General features: G+C 39.2%; 2 protein-coding genes across 3 annotated transcripts in view; both read left to right on the forward strand.

Moving 5' to 3' along the window:
• Positions 1 to 724: 724 nt before the first annotated feature.
• idh3b (isocitrate dehydrogenase (NAD(+)) 3 non-catalytic subunit beta) lies at positions 725 to 14185 on the forward strand. 2 transcript variants are annotated; one of them, XM_060890247.1, is made up of 11 exons: positions 725 to 875; positions 2442 to 2615; positions 3015 to 3135; positions 3367 to 3427; positions 5972 to 6104; positions 6362 to 6495; positions 7220 to 7322; positions 7512 to 7658; positions 7830 to 7924; positions 9071 to 9131; positions 13534 to 14185. In XM_060890247.1, exons 1-11 carry the CDS (start codon positions 831 to 833, stop codon positions 13609 to 13611), a joined length of 1152 nt encoding a protein of 383 aa, XP_060746230.1. In that variant the 5' UTR covers positions 725 to 830; the 3' UTR covers positions 13612 to 14185. The 2 variants fall into 2 exon arrangements, with proteins under 2 accessions (XP_060746230.1, XP_060746229.1); XM_060890246.1 differs by lacking the exon at positions 13534 to 14185 and adding an exon at positions 11532 to 12208.
• Positions 14186 to 15278: 1093 nt separating this feature from the next.
• Positions 15279 to 15746, forward strand: part of ptpra (protein tyrosine phosphatase receptor type A) — a 35815-nt gene continuing 35347 nt past the window's right edge. Inside the window, exon 1 of the mRNA XM_060890389.1 lies at positions 15279 to 15625. The gene's annotated coding sequence lies outside the window, so the exon portion shown is untranslated. The remainder of the gene's footprint in view (positions 15626 to 15746) is intronic.

The following is a 15746-nucleotide window of genomic DNA, read 5'->3' on the forward strand; positions in this document are numbered from 1 at the left end:
TTTATTTCATACAAAGACATACTGTGTGCTTGGTGGCATCAGTTTGGGGAAGGTGGTAATATATGGGTGCAATGATCAGATGTCTACAAACTTTTACCCATATAATATCCCAGTGAAAAGGAAAGTTTGACATATTTGATAGACTAAAGCCGGGGAGTCCAATCTTATCCTCACAGGGATGGTGAGGGTGTAGGTTTTCCTTCCAGTCAAGCAGGAGCCACACCTAATTTCACACATTTAAATGTATCTGACGCTGTCTTTCAATACTATGAAGTGTGGCATCTGCATACCAGCCCCTTCTGGATAAGACTGGACAACCTTGGACTAAAGTCTCCTACAAAAATGTGTGGGAAAAATAGCCCTGCATTTATGATCGTCAGGATCTATACACTGAGGAAAGCTAACAGCCAGCAACATGACCAAAATTCAGGTGAGATATAACCTTCACAGGCACAGCAGGAATTGTGCAGGGCTGGTTAACATGTTGCAGGTGACTTGACCTACATCAATCTATGTTCATTAAAAAATGCTTCTGTGACATGTGCACACAATATATTGATTTACCACATAGGGCGCTAAGTGAGCTAAGAAGCAGACTGACACTCATCTCTACATACAGAGGAACATTACAGGCCCGGGTTTAATTTACACAAAGCACGTGTTGTGTACCGTGTAATGCCTTGTTATTCCATGCGGGGGCGACAGAGACCCCTAGAAGCCGAGGAAGAGAAGGAGCTTCTATGCTCTTGCATTGGTGGGCATGACTATTCTCTAAAACGGGTGTGAAAACAACACGTTTCTGCCAAACGACCTCCAGTCCTTTTTACTTCATGATGGCCGCCGCCTTGAGGGGGAGCATTTTATCATTGGCCAAGGTGAGTGACCAGGCCTCTAATTTCATAGTAAAGTCAAAACCGTCGTTTAAGTGATTAGGTTGAACTTAATTCAATAAAATATCTGACCATGTTTTAAGTCAGAGAAACGGTTCTTCAGTAGCTAGCTACATGCTAGCTAATGTTAGCTAACTCGGCCTAACGTTATTGACTTATTCTGTTCTGTACATTTTGAGTGAGTTGCTGCTTTGTACAGAGAGGTTCAGAGAATATTGATATGTAAATCTAAATAGCTCGGAAAGTTAGACGTTATTTGTTTGTTGTTTTTCTCCTTTTTGCCTGCAGTTAAGCGGCTTTGGTAGCTAATGATAGACTTGCTAATGGCTAAATTCCTAAATGACTCACTTTGAGGCTTGTAGTGACTTGACATTATGTGCAGTAGCATTAAACTTCATCACTCGGTGATTAGATACATAGGAAAAGCTGAATACATCTGATAATTTGTATAAAAAGTTGAACCCAATGACTTATGCCTGGTTTAAGTGTTTCAGAAGCTGATGATATCCTGGTATGTTCATACAACAGTCTGTAAATTTCAGTAAAATTTATACAAAGTTGTGTGTTAGCGTAGTAGTTAAGGTGTCGGACTAGCAAGCAGAAGGTTGTGAGTTCGAATCCCACGTCCACCAAGATGCCACTGTTGGGCCCCTGAGCAAGACCCCTAACCCTCAATTGCTCAGTTGTATAAAATGAGGGCGTCTGCTAAAATGCTGTAAATGTGTAGGGCAAAAAGCCCATTCAATTCTGCAAATGGGAGCGCACCATATTGATGAGAGAGGTCTGAGGAGAATGACCAGACTGCTTCCAGCTGACAGAAAGAGTTACCATGGTAACTCAAATAACATCACTATCCAAACAAGGTAAGCTGAAAATCATCTAAGATTGGTTAGACACTTGGTTCCTTTCCTGTCAGCTGTGAACATAAATCTGAGACAGCAGTGTGCACAATCGCGTTGAAGAAAACCAAACACGCATGAACCGAGTGATGAAAATCCCGGCATCAGCGAAGGTACAGAAGTGGTTACTTTGCTGCACTAATTTTAGCTGTGTGGTGTTCAGTCCCATTTTTTACTTTTTGATTATATAGAGTTCTGAATAAGGTGTAGAAAGATGGTCATCTACTCAGTGTGGTGTGTTTATATAGTACGTAAACTGCTGAGTCCAAAACGGGCTCCTGTTGTGCTTAAATACATTACATATTATATAATGCTTAAATATCTGCCTTTTAGTAGTTTAGATAACAATTAATTAATTGATTAATAATTACAAATAATTTAGTGATGCATAAGGCATGATTGCTGGGAAAAGGTTGGTAATAATAAAATCTATAATGTGCAAGCTCTCTTGCAGTCATAAATACAGAGCACAGCAATAGTGAAAGACATTTAGACTCTGCATTAAGCTGCACACCCACAAAGAAAATATTTATTTATTTTTTATACCAGAACTAAGACTGGTCCGCATACATAAGCTGTTTGACCTGAGAGCATAGATAGTTAAGTGAGCTTTTGACCTTTGCTGACCGTTTCGTGTTTGACTCGTCCACAGAGCCTGACCGGTGCTGCAATAAAGCCAGTGTGTGTGCGCTCACTGAGCCTCTCAACCAATCAGAATGTTTCAGAGACTCCACCAGCGCGGGCCGACAGCACTTTTAAGGTTACGATGGTGCCAGGCGATGGAGTCGGACCTGAACTCATGATGGCTGTCAAGGAAGTGTTCAAGGTAGATATACAGTATTACTGCAAGAGCACTGACTTTACATTAAATGAGCCGAAGCTTTTGAATTAAAAGCATCTGAAACACATGTCTAGTCTGGGTGAGGTGGCATGTGACAGAATATTTGTCGAAATCTGTAGTAGTTATAATGTTGACATTATTCTGTTCCAATACATTGGTAGGGAAATTTGTATTTCTAATGTGATATGACTACTGAAGTCTAAGAATGATGTGCTGTTTTCTTTATTGATCTGTTCTGCTGTTCTACACTTAACACATGACATTTTCCAGTTTGATTAATTTGTGTATCCTTGAGACAAATTAGTAAATGATTGCCTTTCTACGCTATTGGCACAGAAGTTATCTTTTTATGAAGGCACAGTTGTTCTCCTTCTCTTCCTGCAGGGTGCTGATGTACCTGTGGAGTTTGAGGAATTTCACCTCAGTGAGGTGCAGAACATGGCGAGCGAGGAGAAGCTGGACCAGGTGCTGACCTCCATGAAGAGCAACAAAGTGGCCATCAAAGGTAAAGCTAAATGTCATACATGTATCATTAAAACACCAGCAGTTATGTCAAATGAATTGAATAGCAATGTATTACAGCCTGGACACCATTTTTATTCTTCTGTTCTCCAAAATATTATTATTATAATTTTTTTTACATTTGCACAAATGCAACGTTTAATCATTAACATAGTTGTTCAACCATTTTAATACGAGATAATAAAGAATAACTTGTGGGAATGTTTTCTGACAGGGAAGATCCACACACCGATGGAGTACAAAGGAGAGCTGGCTTCCTATGAGATGAGACTAAGGTACTACTTTATACACATCCCAACACCTCCGTGAAGTTGGCACCCCATAAAAAGAAATAATCACCAAAACTATGCCATATGTGCTACGTTTGTGCTGATTTGTGCCGCAAAAATGAACGTTTGTGCTGGTTTGGTGTTTGAGATATTAAACATTATTTTTTTGACCGTGTGACATGTTTCCACCAAACATTGCCCAAATCGCTCAAAACCGGCTTAGTTCATTTGTGCCCATTTGTGCCGTTAAAACAAACACTGTATCTGTTTTCCTTCCTTAGATATAACCAAAATATTTCCGGGAACTGTGATGTCACTCTCCACCCCAGTTCGTCTAAATCACACAAAACCTGTGTCATTCGTTTGTGCTCAATTTGTGCCGGTTTGTGCCGTTGAAATGAACGTCAAGTATATTTCCCCTTCTTAGAAATAACAAAAATAATTTGGAGCTGTGACGTCACTCTCCACCCCGTGCCGTCCAAATCTCTCCAAACCAGTGGCGTTCGTTTGTGCTCAATTTGTGCCGGTTTGTGCCGTTAAAACTAACCTGGTATCTCCGAGCCCTTCTTAAATATAATGGGAAAAATATTTGTTTGGGACTGTTACGTAACTCTCCACCCACTATCGTCTAAATCGCTCCAAAAAGGTGCCATTCGTTTGTGCTGGATTCGTGCCGGTTCGCGCCGCTAAAATAAACATTGAATCTTATTCCCTTCCTTAGAAATAACAAATACAATACGGGACAGTGACGTCACTCTACACCCCACTTCGTCCAATTCGGACAAAACCGGTGGCGTTCATTTGTGCTCGATTTGTGCCTCTAAAATAAACAGTGTACGTATTTAATTTGCGTCCTTAAAAATAGCAAACAGAATAAAATGGCGGGTCTAAGGTGAGCAGATATCGGTAGCGTACACCAGAGACATCCATTTATGTGTCAGAATACACGGGACACAGTTCAAATAAACTGTTTAAAAGTTACAATGGTTAAGTGGCTTAATTTTTTAAAGAGACAAGTATAATTAAACAAGCACCAGTTTTGAACTGGGGTGGAGGGTGATGTCACAGTTCCCGAAAATATTTTGGTTATATCTCAGGAAGGAAAACAGATACAGTGTTTGTTTTAACGGCACAAATGGGAACAAATCGAGCACAAATGAACTAAGCCGGCTTTGAGCGATTTGGGCAATGTGGGGTGGAAAGTGACGTCACACAGTCAAAAAAAATAATGTTTAATATCTCAAACACAAAACCAGCACAAACGTTCGTTTTTGCAGCACAAACGTAGCACAAACAAATGGCATAGTTTTGGTGATTATTTCTTTTTATGGGGTGCCAACTTCACGGAGGTCATCCCAACACCTGTTTAAAAAAAAAAAGTGTAGCACTACTTACTTAATAATAGCAAGAAGTTGAAAAAGGGTTGTTTAGTTGTCTGAATTTAGAGTGTAAATAAGACATAAGTAGAGGGAAATCATTTTGTGACTCTAATAAATCAGTTTTTAAAATACATTATTGTTTATTTTTATTCTAAACTAAAAACTCTGCAGTTTTACAGAACGCTAACTTTCGCACATTTTCAGTAGGAGTTACACTTTTTAAAATTGAACTACCGTAGAGCAAGGAACATGTGGCAAAAATGGCTGACAGTTGCTTTAACACTCCCAGAAGTCCCATCCACTTTCTTTTTGAGGGTGCTCTCTACTTGACTTTTTTTTTCCTCTCTTAAATTGATGCTCTGATGTTTCTTTCTTGCTCAGTGCTTAGAAGTTCATTCATGTGATCTGTTTGTTCAGCTTGGCTAAATTTAGACATATTTAAACACACAGATTTGTGTTGCACCAGAATTTACCCACCAATGACGCTTCAGCCGAGATTGCGACCAAACAAAAAATAGTCATTTCCGGACTATTGAGCGCACCTGAATATAAGCCTCACCCACTGAATTTTATAAAAAATTATTATTTTGAACATAAATAAGCTGCACGTCTATAAGCCGCAGGTACATTGAAACAAATTAACTTTACACAGGCTTTAACGAAACACGGCTTGTCACAAAAATAAATAGGCTTTAACGAAACACGGCTTGTAACAAAAAATAAAAAATTAGCAGTAAACAGTAACCTAACAAGAAAGTCATTGTTTACTATCTTCCTCGTCCTGTGCACTGAAACCACTGAAGTCATCTCCTTCGGTGTTGGAGTTAACCCGTTTGGCAATTTCATTGGTATAATGAAAGCTTCATGCAGCCAATAAACTGAGCACATCACAGAATGTTTGTGTTTGTTTTTTTTTCTTTTTTTTTTTTTTTTTTAAATTGAAAGTAGGAAAAATCCATATATTAGCCGCATCATTGGTGACACCGCAAGGTTCAAAGCGTGGCAAAAAAGTTTTGGCTTATAGTGGCATCAGATCTAACACTTTACACTTTTAGCTGTAATGATAATAGGAACAAGAGGTTCTACAAGGAACATTAGAAATGATGTCTGGTAGTTTTGCATTAATGTTTTTTTAGCTCCTGAGAGTGTGTGTTTGTGTTTCTAATAACAGGAGGAAGCTCGACCTGTTTGCTAACGTGGTTCACGTGAACAGTCTGCCAGGTTACAGCACACGTCACAACAACCTAGACCTGGTGATCATTCGTGAGCAGACTGAGGGCGAGTACAGCTCACTGGAGCATGAGGTCAGTCTCTCTTATGCATATACACATAAGAGTGTGTGTGTTCGTGCATTATACACACACACACATTATTTAGTGCTTGAACAGGACAGATTGTAAAGTATTCTTTAGTCCATATATTATATTGGAAACTGGGTCTGATTATTGTCCCTAGATTGAAGTGTGTTTGTGTGGTACAACTAACCTGTGGCTTACTTTTTGCTTCTCTTGCAAATTTAGTAACAAAATATTCTTATCAGTAATTGTATTGTATGCTACAGAGCGTGACCGGGGTGGTGGAGTGTCTGAAGATCATCACAAGAGAGAAGTCACGCCGCATTGCCAAGTTTGCCTTTGACTATGCCACTAAAAAGGGCCGGAGTAAAGTGACTGCCGTGCACAAGGCCAACATCATGTAAGCCATAATATACGGTATAGGACCTGGTTTTCCTGATAAAGCATGTAGTGGACCTGGCAGTCACACTACATCACTATGCTTTTAAATCTAGCTTGGAAATTGATGTTTTTCCTCACCATTATTTCAGTTCAGAGCTTGAAAAAGTTTAAGATGTCTTAATCGTGATGCAAAGCATATGTCAGTTTAAAAACCCTTTTCTGTTCATAATTCTTAACTAATTCCGAATTCCAGAAGAGAGATTATTAGTGCTTTAGGTTCAGTTTTAAGCTCATTTTAAACAAAATCTATGCTTTGCAGTTGTCATGCCAAAAACCTGGCTTACACCTACTGTGTATTCTGTTTCAGAAATTAGCTTTAACTTATAAACACTTGTTCCCGGAAACAGATTACGTACAGCTTTTGGACTAAAAGGTGTCTTACTCTGAGATCCAAAAAAGCATTTAGCTTCCTGAGATCTGTTTTCCTTTTTGTGGTTTTAGACTGAAATAGGTGTGTGTTTTTGTGTTCGTGTGTGTTTGTGTCTGTAGACACTTTTTTTATACTTTACTTAAAAGGCCAAATATTTCCTTTTGATTACTTTGATTTTGAATCTGTTAGATTATGTTGTACACAATATTAAGCAGCTGTCTTAATTACTTCGGTAGCAAGATCACATGAACAGTAAGACAAATGCGTATATATGAGTATGAGAGTCAGAACTTTTTTCCACTGTTACGAACAGGAAGTTGGGTGACGGGCTTTTCCTGCAGAGCTGTGCTGAGGTGGCCGAGCTGTATCCCAAGATCAAATACGAGACCATCATTATTGACAACTGCTGCATGCAGGTACTGGAGCAACTAAACTACCCCTTAGTTACACCACGCTTTATAAACCTTCAACTGTACTTTGTGTGAAATTAACAAAATAAATTGAACTTACAAAGTTCAAACTTTGTATCTTATGCTGAAATATAACGTCATTCTGAGTAAAGAGTGTTATCACGTACAAGCAGTGTGCTGTGGTTTGCTATTTAGCTGGTCCAGAACCCATACCAGTTTGATGTCCTGGTGATGCCTAACCTATATGGGAACATCATCGATAACCTGGCAGCGGGTTTGGTGGGCGGAGCTGGTGTGGTGCCAGGAGAGAGCTACAGTGCTGAATATGCTGTGTTTGAGACGGTCAGTGTTTTAGATCATATCAGTGCCAAAACGGAATGATCCTGATTATTAAGTATTGTGTTTATCCCACGGTTTACTGTGACTTTTACATTTGATTGATATTTAACATCTGTCTCATTTTCACATAATTATAACTCGCCTCTTTCTTTTTTCATTGTCTCTGTCCATCAGGGGGCGAGACACCCTTTTGCTCAGGCTGTTGGGAGGAACATTGCTAATCCTACTGCTATGCTGCTCAGCGCTGCTAACATGCTGCGGCATCTCAAGTAAGTTCATCACTACCATGCATCACGGCCATCACTCACGTACTGGTGTGCTACTTCCTGTGATCCACACCCTATTCAACCTGTGACTGCTGTTAGATTTTAAACAGATAACGAGCGGCTTATAATGAAGCCGGCACTTAATAACCTTGTACAAGCGAATTATTAAATGCATGTCATTTTAAATACTCAGCATTATAAACTGTTATTTTTATTGGAATTGTTTAATAGCTATAGTGCTATGAGTTTTGTGCCTTCTGTTCTGCTTTTGTTCTATTAGTGAATGATCTAGTGAACATCACTTGCACTGATTTGTTCAGTTTATCAAGCCATGATTCAGAGGCAAGGCTGCAAAAAAGACTGTCAGGCAAGAGAGTGTTTGGAAAGATACTTGATCCCTCTTGAAGAAAGCATGTGTTAGTTAATTTGGTTACAAGTGATCTGAACAATTAGGTTTACCAGTTGTGTAGTAAAATTAAACCGTGATGCTCCCAAAATTATGGGTCTACACTGCTGTGTAGAGTTTGTGGTTTCATTTTTTGACGTTGGACATTTTACCAGTTATAGTGTTTAATACTGTAGTAACCAATAAATGCTTTAGATTTCAGAGTAGCTCCTGGGGTGATTCACACCAACTGTCCTGCAGTTCAACATACTAATCTTTACTGAAACATTAAACCCACCTGTCCATGGAATACAATGGGCTCAGTGATAGAGTTCACTTAAATGCTGTGCAGGCATTTGTTTTCTTCTCAGACACTTAAGTATATTGAAGTAAGATTTTATCAAGTAACTCCATAAATATGCTTGAGTTTGAACTGTCTGTAATATTACAGCCTTAGGTCTTTTCTATGATAGCTCTACATGCTATCATACTTTATATTCATCAAAGCACAAAGTTGTTCATCCTGAGCAGTTGGTGAATGCCTACAGATACAAACACTAAATATTTAGGTGAATATTACTGAACCAAAAGAAACAGACACATTGGCACAGAAAGACAAGGTCTGAAAGGTGACAAACCAGGTTGAAATGCTTTTTACACTATGAATGAATACATGGGTTCAATTGGCATGTGATGAGACACAACTGTTTTACCTTATAAAATACATGAATCTTATTGCATATTTTATGACCTCTTTGTTTCAGTCTGGAATATCATTCTAACATGGTGTCTGAAGCTGTTAAAAAGGTTATTAAACAGGGCAAGGTAAGCTGTGTGTCTGTGTGTGTGTGTGTGTGTGTGTGTGTAATGTCCAAATCCAAGATCTGTTTTTAACAAAAAAGAAGCATTTTTATTTCATTGGTACTGATTAGATGGAACTGTGCAATAAAAGTTGTGACTCAGGACTGAAGTCCATTGAATGAAAGCTTCATGACAAACAATTTCCTAGTCAGTGTTCTTTTGGCACTGTGTGGGAATGGGAGTAAACCGATCCAGTGCACACTTCTACATTAAAGACAGCATTTGCATACACTCTCCCCACCCAGCGTTGCTTATTCTGGTCTCTTGGGGAAAATGTACACAATGTTCAGAACAGTTCTTGGACGTCGACTCAGGCTTTTGGTGCTCGGAAAGAAGTTATAAGTGTGTGTCTTGTGTGTGCGTGTGATACAATGATTACCCCTAACTACCTGATTAATCGAGTTTAAGCTTGATGAACTAACACATGGGATTCATGTGGCTGCACTTTTCTCTTATCTTTTTTTTTTTTTGCTTAAATTGTTTGTTCTTGCTTCTTTCTTTTTGTGCAAAATCTGAATAAATAGAATGTGAATGGGTCACATAAGGGTGCATCCATAACCAAGGATACATGGTTTCGGTGTTAAGCTCAGTTTAGTGTCTGTTCTGTGTGTTCTCACCATGTCTATGTGGGGTTCTCTGGTTTACTTAAACTCTCCAAAAACATACCAGTAGGTGGACGTGTACGCACACACACACACGCACACACAGCAGATGCAGTCCATGTTGGTTGTTTTATTCTTGGGTCCAGTGTTGTAGGTCAGCATCACGTTTTAATTGAGAGCTTAAATTGTGCAGAATGTATGACTGTGATCTGAACAAGATGTGACCTTCAATGAGATCCCGAGCAACATCACATCAACAATATATAGTGTTGCCTTGTGCCTCTTGTATTGCTGTGATAGGCCTTGGGTGGAAAAGCTAGCATGTGGAGAACAAGGTCAACAGAACAAGCTGGACTGAACTGAAATGTAAATTACTAAATACTGGAGCAGAGATCAATAGTATAGGGATAAACATGTTTTAATTTTGTTCCTGCCTTTCCACTTGTCACTTACAATGGGGACACAGTCAGTGTCTCCAAATGATCCCAAAGATGAATGTCAGTAAGGTGTAAGAACACTTGCAAAGCCCCTGCTTCCAAAGAGAAAGGTTTAAAAAAAGTTTGCCATGCATACACAATTGCAAAAATAAGCAAATATTCATCAACAAAATGGACTCCCAAGAAAATATCAGTCCAGTGATGTCAGCACAAACAAGTGCAATACACTGTTTTTTAAACTAGATACCACATATAATGTTGATTTTACTCATAACCCATATGCTACATCGCTGCATGTCACCTGTCCCTGTATTATGAATCGTCAGTAGTCGATCCTACTTCTGGTTGTCATAGTAATAACGTTTAGCAGTGGGTTGTGCTCTTAGCATTCCAAATCAATTTTCTTTCTGCTAAAATGAAACATTCTGAAGGGAGATTTGACATTTGTGTATAAAGTTCAGCAGTGTATATCTGCATCATGTAATGCAGGATGAAGCAGAAGCAGCATGTGCTATTTGCATTGGATCTTCTGTCCTTACTTCTGTTGCCAGTCTCTCCAACCTTTTTGTGACACTGCACACACCCACATCTCGTCATTTTTGTTCATGTTGCCGAATGTTGCCAACTCTCATTAAAAATGAATGGAATCCATCCACGTTGTTGCTGTGAGTCACTATGCGAATGTAGCATAAGGTTTGCCAAGTTACTACTGTTCACCTATCAGCATGTCAAAATGTTGGCATTGTTATTACTTGAATAAGACTATTTTAGTGCAATTACAATAACAATTGTCTCCTGAGAAGCTAATGAAGGTTACAGAGCTATTAAATGTGGAAGATGCTTTATTGTATGTTTCATCCTAAAAACCCTTTGACAGACTAATTATGTTGTGGCATTAGAGAAACCTGAAGGACAAGTCTTGCTGTCTTACTGCTCTGACAAATGTAAACAATGCTACCGGAAATCTGAGAGTCACGCTATTTCAAAACATCAGTGCGTTATGACCCTGAATGCAGTCAGTCCATCACATTGTGAGAGTTCCGTCTTTTGACAGGCTGAGCTGATGTGGGAACGTCATGCATGTCAGCTGCAGGAGAAGTAACTGGGCCTGGACATGACAGTACTACTAACAACTAAACGAATGACTTTATAACTCCTCTCTCTTTCTTTTGCTTTTCTTGCATGTCCATGGACTGTATTGGTCCAGTCTGGATCACATCTGCATATGCTTTCGCTCCAGAAAAGTCCCCACTTCTTCATTGTTTATGCAGAGTATTCAGGATCCAAATCCTTTCCTCATGCTTGTGTGTGTGTGTGTGTCTCAGGTGCGGACGCGAGATCTCGGCGGTTACAGCACTACGGGTGATTTTGTTCGTGCCGTCGTGGCCAACCTTCGTCACCGGCCTGTGTTCTAAGGACCCTTGCCATTCCCTTGCCATTTTTTTTAACCCCTTCTGCTCTTCCTGTGTCCATCACTTGCTCTACTGCTGTTCATGTTTAAGAGCAGACTTTGCTGCCTAGATTACTATCAGTTTTTTATTATTTTGCTGCTGTAATGTCTAATTTAACTTATTTTTTTCTTTTTTTTTCTTTTTCTTTTAAAACCATTGCCATAAACCAATATTCACTACCAAAGCAAAGCACTGGGAATTCTGCTTGTTTAAATTTTTCACACTATAAAAATTCTCATTTACTCCATTTACTTTGACATGAGTTGTCTTAACACGACCTCACATCGTTGGCTGTGTAACGTATTTCATTCTTCGTCTTATTCGTCCATTGTTGTATCTCGGTACTTCTCACTTGAGTAATAGCTGCTAGTGTTAGGCATTTCTTAATACATTGTGTGATTGTTACTTTTATTGATCACTGGAGGTTAAGAGTTAAGTGGAGTTCATTCAGGATTAAAAAAAAATTTGTATGTAGAAATCCAATACGTATTTTATGTCCACTGACTTTCAAAATCATTGGACAGGATAAAGAAATTGTTCATAACACTTCATTTCATTAGTTGTTTTTTGTTTGTTTGTTTAGTTTTTTTTAACAATGTGAACTGCTTGAGGAGAAAAGTGTTTCATATACCACAACAATCCACTATTTGTTTTTTGTTTTTTTTTTTATAAATACCAAGTTAAAAACATGGGTTGGCACCCAGGCCAAAATAAAGACTCTTCTATAAAAATGACATGGTCATGCACTGTTTTATAAAGAATCATTTTCTCAGTTGATTCTTGATTCAAACCCTACTGATTCCTCATTCAAATCACACCTCTGTACATTTCATATGCTCATGTCCCCTCAGCTGTGAATGATCAATCCCATCATGCCTTGCACCAGGTGTGAGGAAGGAAATAAAAGAATCATTCATAGCATGCCATGAGCTTCCCATTGCATTATAACTGATTTGAAATCCAAAAAACCATCTCACTTTTCGTCAAGCCTTTCTTTGTGTAATGACACATGAATCATTTGACCCTTCTTTGTTTTTTTTACCTCAAAAAAACATGCTGATTGAGGTTGAATGAGGACTGAGCCAGGACAACTGCATAATATTGTGTTTTAAAGATCAGCAATATAGTTGTGCTGCACTGGATATTATTAATGCTGGGAATAATGTGCTTGTGGCTTTACACCAATTCCCACTGGCCCCGAACCCGAACGGTTCTCTAGAATACAATTTACACCATCGTACATTCACTCTGGCTCGTGAAATAGTTCAGAATGTGCTTTTGTACAAATTTATAGCTGCTAAATGAAGAATATGATTCGAGTAGAATGTTGTATACTGCTTGGTAATTCTACTACAGAGTTATAATATAAAAAGTGTTTGCTTTGTGGTTTTAAAGAAGAATGAATCTGCTTCTGTGGTGAAGATTGTAAAATATATGGCAGGATATATATATATATATGGCCAAAATATTGATCCTGAGCTCAGGCTCTACTGTCTGTATGGAGGTTTACATGTTCTCTGAGCCTTACCACGATAAGGCTATTAAAAATAGAAGGAAAATATCTTGCTTGTATATTCTGGACATTTCTTTGATCAGCTTTCATTGTGGTTATAGGGATCCACTTTAAAACTCACAACAAGGCAAGAATTCAAGAGTTCTTTGCAGTTATTTTTATAACAACACACACTGACACATTTATACACATCTAGAGGTATTTCACCATAGCTGAGCCACCTACTGTCATGTTTTTGGGATGAAATCGAGACAACACAAGAACATGGGACAAGTTGGACACTGAAAACTAAAATATTAATCGAAAAATACTTTTGTGTGTGTTTGTTTGATTCTAAAATAATGGTCTATTTCTTTGGCACAGGTGCGAACATCAGATCTGGGAGGCTACGCATCGAGCGAGGAGTTCACACGAGCGGTCATTTCCAATCTATCTGCGTAAGTGTGCATCAGCTTCATTACCGACATGGCTGTGTAAATGCTGGTGACGCTTCAAAATTCCCAAGATGACCTTCACAATTCTCAAGAGGATTAAGCTATGAATTAGATATATACAGCATAAAGGAAAATGGTGTAAAGTTCTCTTGAATGTGTTCAGATTAGCAAATCTGGGGTTCTGAACGAATGAAACAAATCTATTGTTTAGTGAGAAGAGCTGGAAGCTATCTCAAGATACAGTAAGTAAAAAAAACATGCCATAAAATGTTAAAACCGTAAATTAGTGTACATCCAGCACTGTCTTGACGTCACCATGTCTGTTTTAACCAATAAGGTGTGCTCATCTCCTTATTGCAGCTCTTTTGTCCTGTTGAACAGTTCTTGAACTTGTTTGCCTTCATTTCTCAGTCCTCTTAAAAGCAGCGAGTCTCGTATATAGTTGGATCGAGTCAAAAACTGGTGCACCTTATTTAATGTCTCAGAGACTGAATTGCATGATGTTTGAACTTGAAATTATGTTTATTTGCTTGTTAACTGCTATTTATTCATGTCATCATAAATAAATTTAATTGCTGCAACCATGAATCGAGTTATTATTATTTTTATTATTAATGACATTTTTATTTCTAGCATGTCAGCTAACATTTATAATTGAGTCGATCATTTACAGAAGTCTCTATCGATAACTACATTCTGACACTGGTACATTAAATCATTAAGGCATTAAATCTATCAGTACAGAACTTTTTTAACATTAAAGTGCATTAACATCTCAGTATTTTAAAAAGGAGAAAGGTTTTTATTGGTTGCCTGAAGACTGACCATGACTCAAGGTTTGGACTTGGAAAAGTTCATTCCAGCATTCCAGCTTCCAGAACAAAGAAGAGTCTTGGTTCATGTCTTCCTTGAGCCCTGAGAGATATCGGGACAGTTGAGCCGTGCTGGAGGATCAGAGGGAGTGTGGTGCAGTGCAGGGTGTGATAAATGCACACAGGAAGCCGGTGGATGGATCAGAGCAATAGGGAGGTTGAGAACAAATCATGCAGCCATGCATTCTGGATCATTTGCAGAGGTCTGAATGGTGATCAGAGACACAAGCTGAAGTAGTCCAGTCTCAGGACTCAACAAACACCCGAGTAGCCTGTGCGGATAGAAATGGATGAATCTTTCTGATGTTATAAAGGGGAAATTAACATGAGCATATCAGATTAGCAGAGTGAGAAGAAAAGGGGAGTTGATTGTTTTTGCTTACACCAAAGGTTGAGTTTAGTGACCGAAGGTGAGATCAGCGAATTGTGTAGTACATTATATTGGAGTTGACTTTAAATAGATTTTCAGATTTAAAATTTGAGGTTATTTCTCTAAAAATAAATCAAACATTAAGTTGAATAGTTTCGGAATACTGTTTATATGTAGTCCCCCCATTTCAGCTCCACTATATAGAAGGCAGCTGAAATAACAACTTGTAAAAATATGTCCAAATATGTTGACATGACATGATGCACATAGGTAGGTTTAATGCAATGCGCAGTGTCGCTGCAAGGGGGCGCGACACATTCGTGTACGATATGGGGGCGTGGTTTGATGTAAGCGCAGGGACGAGCCCCAAAAAAGAATGGGCACCTGTGGGCGTGGTCTGTGCGGGGAAGGAGGCGGGGTTTGCCACTGGGAAAATCCGCTGCTTTCCCATTCCAATCGGCAAGGCGCAACATGGCGGACTAGGAGAGGCGGCACGACGGCGCCCGGATACAGCGAGTAAAACGCGGGATACAGGCACCCGGCGTTGTGGAGAGCACAAATACGGATCCCGGTGGAAAAGAAGAGGACGCAGGGCGAAAAACAGGACACTTTATGGCTTGTTTGGACATGTAATTTTGAGCTAGGTTCCGAGCGGGCCGCGTACAGCACAACCTCGGCACTCGGGGTGAGGAGGAGTCCGGGGCCGGGACAGTGAGTGCTGGATACCAACTTCACAAACACATAATAACGGTGTACAGTGTGAGAACACGGGCGCTGAGGTGAGTTACATACGGGTTTCTGAAATATATTCACTTGTTAGGCTGCAGTTTAAAACTGTAAGGTGTAAAAAAAAATGTGCTCAGTGTAAGTGAAATAATAATAAAGCGCGCTGCTCAGGGA

Source organism: Tachysurus vachellii, chromosome 17 (genome assembly GCF_030014155.1).
Source record: "Tachysurus vachellii isolate PV-2020 chromosome 17, HZAU_Pvac_v1, whole genome shotgun sequence".
Taxonomy (NCBI): domain Eukaryota; kingdom Metazoa; phylum Chordata; class Actinopteri; order Siluriformes; family Bagridae; genus Tachysurus; species Tachysurus vachellii.

What these genes read in the sequence shown, in the direction of transcription:
- idh3b (XM_060890246.1), top strand. Translation starts at nt 831, where the DNA reads ATGATGGCCGCCGCCTTGAGGGGGAGCATTTTATCATTGGCCAAG. An exon ending in TCCTATGAGATGAGACTAAG is followed by an intron (nt 3,428 to 5,971) that starts GTACTACTTTAT and finishes TTCTAATAACAG; the next exon opens with GAGGAAGCTCGACCTGTTTG. An exon ending in TTGACAACTGCTGCATGCAG is followed by an intron (nt 7,323 to 7,511) that starts GTACTGGAGCAA and finishes TTTGCTATTTAG; the next exon opens with CTGGTCCAGAACCCATACCA.